The sequence below is a fragment of the Coffea eugenioides genome, unplaced genomic scaffold, assembly GCF_003713205.1.
Source record: "Coffea eugenioides isolate CCC68of unplaced genomic scaffold, Ceug_1.0 ScVebR1_14;HRSCAF=71, whole genome shotgun sequence".
Taxonomy (NCBI): Eukaryota; Viridiplantae; Streptophyta; class Magnoliopsida; order Gentianales; family Rubiaceae; genus Coffea; species Coffea eugenioides.
In genome coordinates, this window is record NW_020861908.1 from 1 (window position 1) to 10282 (window position 10282).

General features: G+C 41.7%; 1 protein-coding gene across 1 annotated transcript; it reads right to left on the minus strand.

Moving 5' to 3' along the window:
• Positions 1-4484: 4484 nt before the first annotated feature.
• On the minus strand, positions 4485-5972 carry LOC113755461. Its single transcript, XM_027299467.1, has one exon. It carries the CDS (start codon positions 5970-5972, stop codon positions 4485-4487), a length of 1488 nt encoding a protein of 495 aa, XP_027155268.1.
• Between the last annotated feature and the right edge of the window lie 4310 nt (positions 5973-10282).

The window sequence follows — 10282 nt, forward strand, 5'->3', positions numbered from 1 at the left end:
GAAAGCCAAATAGGGTAATGGGAAACAATGATAATGTTGGTTTTGAGTTGTTTTTCAATTTGTTCTTTTATTTTGAGGCTCATCTCTGGTTTGAATTTTCGAGGTTTTTGTTTGACGGGTGGAAAGGCAGGGTCTGTGGGCAATTTATGCACTACTACATCAGTTGAAATACCAGTCATATCATCATAGGACCATGCGAATACATCCTGGAACATAGTCAAAAATTCAAGCATCTCCTTTTTCTGCCCCTCATTCAAATGAATACTAACTTGCACCTCCTTAACTTCATCTTTAGTGCCAATGTTAACCTTTTCTGTTTCTTCCAGGTTCGGTTTTGGTTTTTCCTCATATTGTTCAAAGTCCTTTGCAAAAGAATCGAATACCTCCTCATTATCACTCTCGTTTTGGAGCTCGGATTCCCAAACCTCCAAGTCGTGAGTGATATAGAGATTGCCATTATCGAATTCCGGAATAGTGATATCCAAAGGGTCAAATGATTTTATTTTTGGCCATCTGAAAGAATTAACGAACGTGGGATAATGAGCAGACAAATATACAACAATCGAATGAACAAGCAATATGATAGAAATATGAACAGGTGAGTAAACAAATCAATATGACAAGAACAACTTGTGTATTTTCATAAAAACTTTGATTGAAAGCGAGAACCAAAAACAAGCAGAAATGAAATGAAAACTTAACAATATTTGCATGTGCAAACTTTAGCCAAAAGTAGAGATGCTTTCATTGGCTATTTACAGATGCAAAAGTGTTTTTCATGAATTCGCATGAATGACAAACCCCCTTAGGTTTACCGAAACTCCATCCGAATGGGCAGAAATTCGGCTATCCAATTGGAAATTGATCCTTCGGGGATGTCGGGAAACTCGGCCTCATCTGAGCAATTGCCTTCAAATGTTGCCCCAACGAACAATTGTGCCAAACTAGCTTCGACTCCGTCAACTGGGTTACTTTCTGATGTGATCACCTCGGTTGGTCGTGGAAAAGTATAACGCAGTGGTGGGATTTCAAGGGCCTTTTGCCTGCCTTCTTTCTCTGCCCTCTTACGTTCCTTCATTTCTTTGACGTCTTTGGCGGTTGGTCGGAAACCCAAGCCGAATGAATCCTTCTTTTCCATAATTTCCACTGGCTTCAGAATTCCTTGCAGATCACGTCCCAACCCTTTGTCAAATTCATATCCTCCACGTATCATTTCCTTGGCCATCATGACACTGGCCTTTGACAGAGCTTGTTCCTCCTTTGTTATCCAGCTTACGGAGACGATATCGGCTGTACTATGAGGGGTCACTGTGGCGTGTTGGCTACCATCTTCTTCGGACCCAGAGTCAGCAATCACAAGGCAATCCTCCTCGGCAAAGATAGTTATCAACTTGTCATTTACTATGAACTTCAGCAATTGATGCAATGAAGAAGGCACAGCTCCAGACTTATGAATCCACGGCCTTCCAAGGAGAACATTGTAAACACTAGGAAAATGCATGACTTGGCAAGCTATTTGGAACTGTGCGGGCCCCATCTCGATGACTAAATTCACTTCTCCCATAGGCTCTCTTTGCGCTCCATCAAAACCTCTAACAATGGTCCCTGAAGGCCTCAGCTTGATGTCTTGCAACCCCAGTTTTTTCAAGGTACTCCAAGGACAGATATTAAGCGCAGATCCATTGTCAATCAACACTTTCGGCAAAATTTTTCCATTGCACCTCACAGCTATGTACAGAGCCTTGTTATGTCCGATGCCTTCCGCCGGTAACTCGTCGTCGGAAAAAGTGATTTGTTTTGTAAACAACACGTTCCCAACCATGTGTGAGAAATTAGCGATCGAAATGTCCTTTGGGATTTGAGCTTTTGTCAATACTTCGAGCAATGCGTCCCTATGTACATCCGAAGAAAATAGCAGATCCAACATGGATATTTGGGCGGGTGATTTGCTCAGCTTCTCAACTACACTGTATTCACTTCTCTGGAGCCTTTTAAGAAAATCCAAAGCTTCTTTCTCGGTGATTGTTGGTTTAACGGGCGGCTCGGAGTTATTTGCTTGAATCGGAATGGTAGCGTCAAATGGATTTGCAATCTTCCCTGATCTGGTGACCACTGACACTTCCTTCTTCGCAATTGATTTTTCCCCAATCTGTATGACGGGTTCATCGTAGTTCCATGGCACTTGTTGCAGACTCAGAACAGGCTCCTGCTTCGGGAATTCAATGACTACTGGCTCCAAAGCCTCACTCTCAGCTGGCGTGAGATCTAAGATAAAAGGCTTTTCATCCTCTTCGAATGGCAATTCTATGACAAATGGTTGGTCTGTGACCCCAAATACTTCAGCTTCCCTCACCAATTTTTTGACTTGTTCCACATACTCTGCATCGTCCAGAATGACCCCAATGATATTAGCGTGGTCAGGCAAGGGGTTCCTATTTACATTCGGGCCTTGTGCCTCCCTTTTTCTAATTACAATCTCTCCAGTTTCAATCATATCTTGAACTTTATGTTTGAGAGCCTTGCAATCCAAAGTGGAATGCCCGGATGCCCCCGAGTGATAAGCACAGACAGCTTGCGGGTTATACCAGGCGGGCATGCCATACGGATAGGTAGGAGGGGGTACCATACCAATTTTCCCGGCGGCCTTTAATTGGTCATACAATTGGTCTAAAGGCCTGCCTAAATTGGTAAATGTACGGCTAGGGGGTCGGTTGTAAGGTTCAGTAGGTTGAGGATGGTTGTAAACAGGTCTATTTAGGGAAGGAAATCTTGGGTTATATGGTGGGCGAGGTCGATTTTGGGGTGGATTTGGTTGAGATATTTGAAAAGGGGCTACAGGTGGGTTAGGATAGCTTGGGCGAGGTTGAGGGTGGTGAATATTGGTAGTATATACATGGTGCGGGTTAGAATAATAAGGGTAATGTGGTTGGTAAGTTGGATTGTGTTGATATCGGGGTCTGGGTGAAGGGTTTTGGTTCCAGATAAAGGTTGCATCCCCCTCCTTCTTTTTGAACTGCGGTTTTTTCACATTGCTTCCTTGCCCTTGCAAAGCTTCCACTTGTGATTTCAGGGCAGAGACGTTAACAATTTTTCCAGCTCTCACAAAGTCATCAAACTCCTCAAGTTTATTTACAATTGCAGCAAACGAACATCCGGTAATACGGAAAATTTCTTCAAAGTATGGCGGGTCATGCGCCTTTATGAAAGTGCGAATGATTTCATTTTCGGTCATCGGAGGCTCAACCTTGGCGGCTATCTTTCTCCATCTCTTGGCGTATGTCTTATGATCTTCAGACGGTCGCCTCTTCGTGCCTTCCAAAGTAGTTCGGGTCGGTGCCAGTTCGCAATTGTACTCGTATTGTCTGATGAAAGCATTGGACAGATCAAGCCAGGTCTTCACTTCCTCCGGCTTTAAATTCGAATACCAATCAAGGGCGTCGCCTTCTAGACTTTCCGGGAATAACCTTAACGGCAAGTTCTCGTCATCCACTGGTCTACCCAACTTGTTAGCAAACAAACGCAAGTGTGTTTTCGGATTGCCTATACCGTCATATTTGTTGAACTTCGAGGTCTTGAATCCCACGGGCAGCTGCACATTTGGAAACAGGCACAGATCATCGTAGTCTAACGCCCCTTGCTTGCTTAAACCTTGGCTTTTCCGAATGAATTCGTCGAAACGATCCAACCGCTTAAGCAACTTCAGATCAATCGGGGCAGATGACTCCCCCACTTCCGGCTTGGTTTGAACAATGTTCTCCGGCACAAAAGGCTCCGCGGTAGTCTGATAAAAAGCATGTGGATCTGGAGGCATGTTTGGATTACCTTGGCCACCTTGAGTCTGAAACCCTTGCCCATAGGGAGGATAGAACGGAAGATTTTGAGTGTAAGTATACTGTGGGTTGAAAACTCCTTCAAAAGTGGTTTGAACGGGAGGAATGACAAATGGTTCAGTTTCCAGTTGTCTGACGGCCGGAGGCTCGGGTTGCATTCCGCTACTAATGAGTTCATCAATCAACTTCTTCTGAGCGGCCATCTCAGACGCCATTTCCCCGAATTTGGTAAGTAATTCAGTCAACTGAACCCCGGGACTTGCCGTTTCCGGTTGAGTACTTGCAGTGGTCTTATCAGATGATTCTGGCTGAGTACTCATGTCTACACGATTCCTTTGGGCTCTACTTCGGGATCGCGTTATGATGGAATTTCGTCGAGAAGCTATGTTTAAATGCTACCTGAAAATATGAAATGGCGTGCTTTTAGATTTAGCCCTGGCTTAGCCTTTTTTAACAAAAAATAATAAAAAAAGAAAAAGACAAGAGTTAGTAGAGGTTCCAAAAATTCGGATGCATGTCCTATTGGGGGGGCCCTTTTGTGCCAAGGGTAGGCATAGCATGATGCAATACCTTCGGGGTAAAATTCCATTTCCAAAACTGTAAGTGAATTTAGAAATTTGAAAATGGAAAGCTTCTCATAAAACGTGGAAAAGTTCAATCTTTCTTTACAATCTCGTCAATGGTCTTAGTAACCATGTTTACAAAATCTCTATGTCTCCAGAGACTTGTACTTTGTGATTCCCTAGAGCTCCCTAAACTGAGCTTACGTGCTCCTTCCCTAATCCTATCAAATGCATCTATGGTTTCCTCTAGCTTCTCATTTTTCTTCTTCTCCCTCCTCAGCTGCACTTGGGTATCTTCTAGAACTCTGTTGGCCATTATAAGCTGAGCTTGAGATTCCTCTAATTCCTCCCTTAGCTTTTCCATTTGCTCTTCAGGACTGGCTGGTGCTGATTGTTGCCTTGCACTATCATGTTCGACCCTTTGCTTGATCCATTCATTGTACCCAGGCATTACTGCAGGCGCCATCTTGTTTACCAATTCCAACTGCAAATTCTCAAGTCCTCGCAAATTTCCCCAAGCCTCTAATACCATACTTCGACTCTCTGTCACTGTACCCAATCTGAGAACTTCAACTCCTTGTACCATGGGAATGCTTTGCGGGTAGCCAAACTGTCTCATAACCCTTTGCGGAATATAGGCGACTAGACCATTAACTCCGGCTAGAGGAATGAAGTCATGTTGGGTGGTCCTAAAAGTTGGGTCCCTGACCTTGGTCCAATCTAAAACCCACTGCACTTTTTCTGGTGTCAAATTGTTGAACTCCTCGATAAACTGGCTTGACGACATCACGCGATAGTAGCGACCGACTCTCTCTCGATGTGAACCAATCCAATTCTCAACTGGGAGACAAGAACCCATAGGATTAAGTGATCTCTTCGCCAAATGTTCCATGATCCACATTTGAAGTACCAAGTTTGAAGCGTAGAAGAAACCCCCTTTCCTTTGGCAATTGGTAAGGGCTGAGAAGATATCTGCTATGACAACGGGTATCAAAGTTGGTGTTGCTTCTTGAATTCCTAAGAAAAGATTTTGAATCATATTAATGGTTGCAAATGTCACCTTTCCATGCCTTTGAGGGAATAGCAATAAGTTGATCAAAACCAACCCAAAAGCTTGTACACGTTTCTCTTCCCATTGCCCCTTTGTTATAAAGAAATCAATCTGATGGCGTTCAAAGGACTCCTTTTCCCCAAATCGGTCATATAGAAACCTCAGTGGACAAGATCTAGCATCGGGGTGTTGATCTAAGCTATTGTTCCTTAATCCTAAAAATCGGCAAAACTGCTTTCTGGTTCCCCCGCTCGGGTATATCATAGGACTGCCCTTTCCCGGCACTTGCAATAATCCCTCTAACTCTTCTAGGGTTGGGGTGAGCTCGCACATTCCAAACCGAAAAACCGAGGCGTCAGGATCCCAATAATTAATCAATGCTTGGATAGCAGAAACGTTGGGTATTATGTCGACAAGGCTTGGTAAATGACCCACATATTGGAATAGCCCCCCAATCTCGTAAGACAGGTTATTCTTCCACTGATTCAGCTCTCGGGGGACTTGGTTGAGCATTCGGCACTGCATCATCTGGATGGGGAATTCACTTAGATACCGTTACCTTGGAACTTTACCCCTTAGGTTATTTTACAAAAAGGGTAAACGTGCAGATCCCAAAAATAGGGTTAAGTACCCATGGGATTATAAGGTTGGCTTATCCTAAAATGGAATTGCCTAAATGACGTTCCTTCTAAGGTTTAATGCATGATGCTATTTATTAAAACGATATAAACATGTGACAAATATGGCCTAAAGGATATAAATAATGCAACGGGGGGAAAAGGTCTAAAATAGAATGTATTTATTAAAAATTAAGTATAATGACTGAAATTTAAACATGTGGGTTATCTAGTGGGGTAAGTCACTAAAAGAGTGCCAAAAAGGCCTCTTATTACTAAGGCACATAAATGCAAGCCAAGAAAACACAAGAATGGTTAGTGCAATTGATAGTACACGTAACATATTGGGAGTAAAAAAGAAATACGATAAAGCAAGTAAAAGGGGTGGAACCCTTTCCCTCGTGCCTAATGTGCTTAAAAAAGGGTGAGACCGACTCTAACCTAGGAAAACGCTAACGTGGATGCATGAGGTTGGGGTTCACTAATGCAACTAGACTCGATAAGGTTTAAAAGGTCCTCAAGCCTTCAGACCCAAAGACCAAGGGTCATCACTCCCAAGGCCTTCGATCGGTGGCTCGAGCGATCCCTTAGGTAGCGCTATGGGCGCAGTGCACACCATCCGCCTACCCAAGGCAATCAATCCTAATCCTACAAGGCGGTGTGGGATAGCGCCCACGAAAAATGAAATAAAATGGGATAACAATAAGTAAACGTGCACGTATGAAGTGTTCCCTATTTTGAGGGAAGGGGTTGAAAACCAACGCGAGGCTCTAAAGGTGACACATCCCCCCCCCAAATACGATGCCAAGAGCGAGATAAACAAGTAAAACATACATCCAAACAATCAATCATACGTACGTGAGTGGGGGAGTAGTTTGATACGCGCGCGAGGCAAAAAATCCTAAAAAGGAAAAATGCAACCCTAATATCCAAATGCTATGCATAAAAAGGGTAGAGAAGGGAAAAGAATAGCCAAATCAAATGCTTGGACCCACTTAGAAGGTCCCCAGTGGAGTCGCCAACTGTCGCGCCCCACTTTTTGATGTGTGGTGTGTGAGTAGTGTGGTGTGTGTGAGAGTGAGTAGTGTATATGATATATATGTGAACGTGTGCGAAATGAAAAGTAAAAGGCCATGGGACTTGGGAATGCGACGATTTGGCCAAACAAAGTTCAAAAAGGGTTTTTTAATGAAAATGGAGTCGTCACTTGGTATAGAGTTAGGGTGCACCAAGTCACCCAAAAAGTGATTTTTTTTGAAAAAAATGGTAAACAAAACCCTTTTTAAGAACTTTTAGGTCTACGTAACCAAAGCGAGGGATCGGGGGTCACATTTGATAAGGGAGAAGGCAAAGGCAAAGCCTAAGGCACTCCCTTACCCTAGCAAAGCTAGTTGCGTGACTTAGCCCCTCTTTTCCTAATTTCTTCTACCCAAGGTATGTATCGCATGTTGGACGAACTATATGAATGCACAAACCTAGACCTAGGGGGACATCGGGGGAGAAATTTCTCTTCAAAGCTTGAGTGGTGCCAATCACATTAATTGTAATGCCCAATAATGATCCTTTGGAGAGGTCACACATAATCCTAAATGACCAAAAAAATGAGTGGAATGAATGCATGCCATGTGAAAATGTGAGTTTGTGTGAAGTGAGAAAAGTGATAAAAACAATAGGGCGTAAGTGAAAGTGTGCTAATGGATTTACAAGGTAAGGTGAGTTAAAAATGATAATGTGAAAATGTATTACACATAAAGTGCATGTGTGCGAATGGTATTATATAAAGTGTAAGTAGTTGAATGAAAACGTGCAAAATTAAAGTAGTGTGAAGTGAGAATGTAGAAAAAGAGATAGAATATAAAGTAAGTGTATGTGATAGTGAATGAATAAAATGCATGAATCCTATAGGAATGCATCAAGACGGGAACGGGGAGTCCTAACTTTGTGACTTTAATCTTCCCTTTGATTAGAAGGGGGGAACTAGCGTGCTAAGGCTATTTGTGGAGCCACACTCGCTCGTTTCCCTTGTCGAAAGGGGACTCTTCAAGCAAATGTACCCTATAACTAGCATGAGGTGCAAAAATCTTAAAATGAGGGGAAAAGGGGTTCGAGGAGCATGCCAAATGATAAAAAACTAAGAAAAATGCATGAAATGTAGTGAACATGCAAATATACACTAACAAAAGGGGGGCGGTCTATTGGGTCTAGCGTTGGACTAGCCCTTTCTAAGAATTTCCTACTAGCGTTGGACTAATGGAAAACGGGACAATGAACCACAACTAGCGTTGGACTAGTGTGGTGACGAGAAAGGGGGCCACAACTAGCATTGGACTAGTGTGGTGACGTCCATTCATCCATCACATTCATTCATGACTATAAAAAGCGAGTAGACATGCGAATCACTTATAAACACGTAGCACATAACACTTAGCATGCTCGACTAGATGCAAGAGCCTAATAAAGCAAATTAACACGTAGCAACTAAGCATGCAAGACACATAAGGCAATTAAGGTCTTAACTATTACATTTGCTAACTGAAACAAAAGGGGAAGGGGAAAATGGACAAAATTACTCTCCAAACCCTATCTATTACAAGCCAAGAGGTGTACACATACGCCATAATGAAAAACTTAAATAAAAGCAAAAGTAAATAAACGCAAGGAATTAAGGAAAGGCAAGGAAAGCGAAGTAGACATGCATATTCACATAACACGTAGGAGCACGTAGGGTCAAATGAAGTGCAAATAAGGGATAGAGTGTACCTCCCTTGAATCGATGCCCTAACGAAGTGAAATTACTAGTTTACCCTCCAAAATAATAAAAAAGGTCAAGGTACCACTTTAATTAACAAAATCATATGAAATAGAAATAAACATGAAATAAACATGAAGTTTCAAACAAAACATTCAAATGAAAGTGAATGACCCCTATTCATCAAATTGAAACAAACAAAGGCCCATTTGAAAGAATCGAGGAAGTTTCAAGGGATCAACGTATTATTACAAAAATTAAGGGTCTAAAAGGAAATAACTTGAAATTAGAACTTTAGGTGAAACCTATCCCAAACCAAATGATACAAAAAATAAATGAAAACTAATTTGCTATGATTAAACAACAAAATTTCCAGAATTCACCAAAATAATTCAAAATCAAAACTACAAATCTAGAACAAGTTATTAAACCCTTCAAATTCATCCTAAAAATCATTAATGATCTATACAAAAATCATGTTAAGACATATTAAGGAAAAAAACATGTTAAGAGGGACAAAATTGATTAAGTTATCCAATTAGTTGGGCCATAATAGTACTAAACACAAATTAAGGGATTAATGTGCAATTATTGAAAGTTATTTTTTTGCATGCAAGACCATGCAGAAGCTACGGAATGCGTTTCTGCAACCAAAGTGAAGCCATTTTGCTGCACTTCCGTTTCCAAGCTAGTGTTCCAGACCCAAACACACAAGCTTTGCTCAGAAAATTTCAACCAAGATCATCACTTGACACTAAGCAACAAACGCATAATCTCAAACATCCAAACAAGCAAACAATCTAAAGGGAACTGACATAGAATTCTGGAAGAACACTCATGCAAAAATGGTTCGACACTCTGAAATTCATTTTACAGCTCAAGTGCTCGGCCATAGCTCGAGTGTTTCAGAGTTCAAACATGCAGACTCAACGCCCAACCTTCCATTTCCCCTCCTCAACACAAGATTGAACACGAAACTGAAGTGCAGAACTCAACTAGCGACTAAGGAGAAGGAAACACAGCAGAGAAAAGGAAAGAAAAAAAAATGCAGCAGGTTTCAAATTTTGCTTTTCTATTGCTGATTTCTGGATTTTTATTGTGAATGCGCAGGTTTTCCTTTGCTAGGACTAAAAATCTGGATCAAACATCATTTTCTAATTTCAAGCAAACAAAATTACAGCAACTCGACATTCACATGCAGACAGACGCATTCTGCAGCAATTTCATCCAACTCCAATCGAACTTCAGCAACAGCGCAAGGAAGTAATGAACGTTTACTGACCCTAACTCAGAATTTCGAGAAAACATTATGAAGCCCAACCACAACAGCAAGCAAGGTGCTAAGAATAAGATGAAAAAAGAACAGCAAGAAAACAGCAACAAGACACTGTCGCACGTACACGGCCAGAAGAAACACATCAACCAGAATTGCTCAAAATTATATTCCATTTTTCTGGATTTGCTTGTTTAAA

Coding starts and splice junctions, on each gene's coding strand:
- LOC113755461 (XM_027299467.1), bottom strand. CDS start 5,972: ATGATGCAGTGCCGAATGCTCAACCAAGTCCCCCGAGAGCTGAATCAG.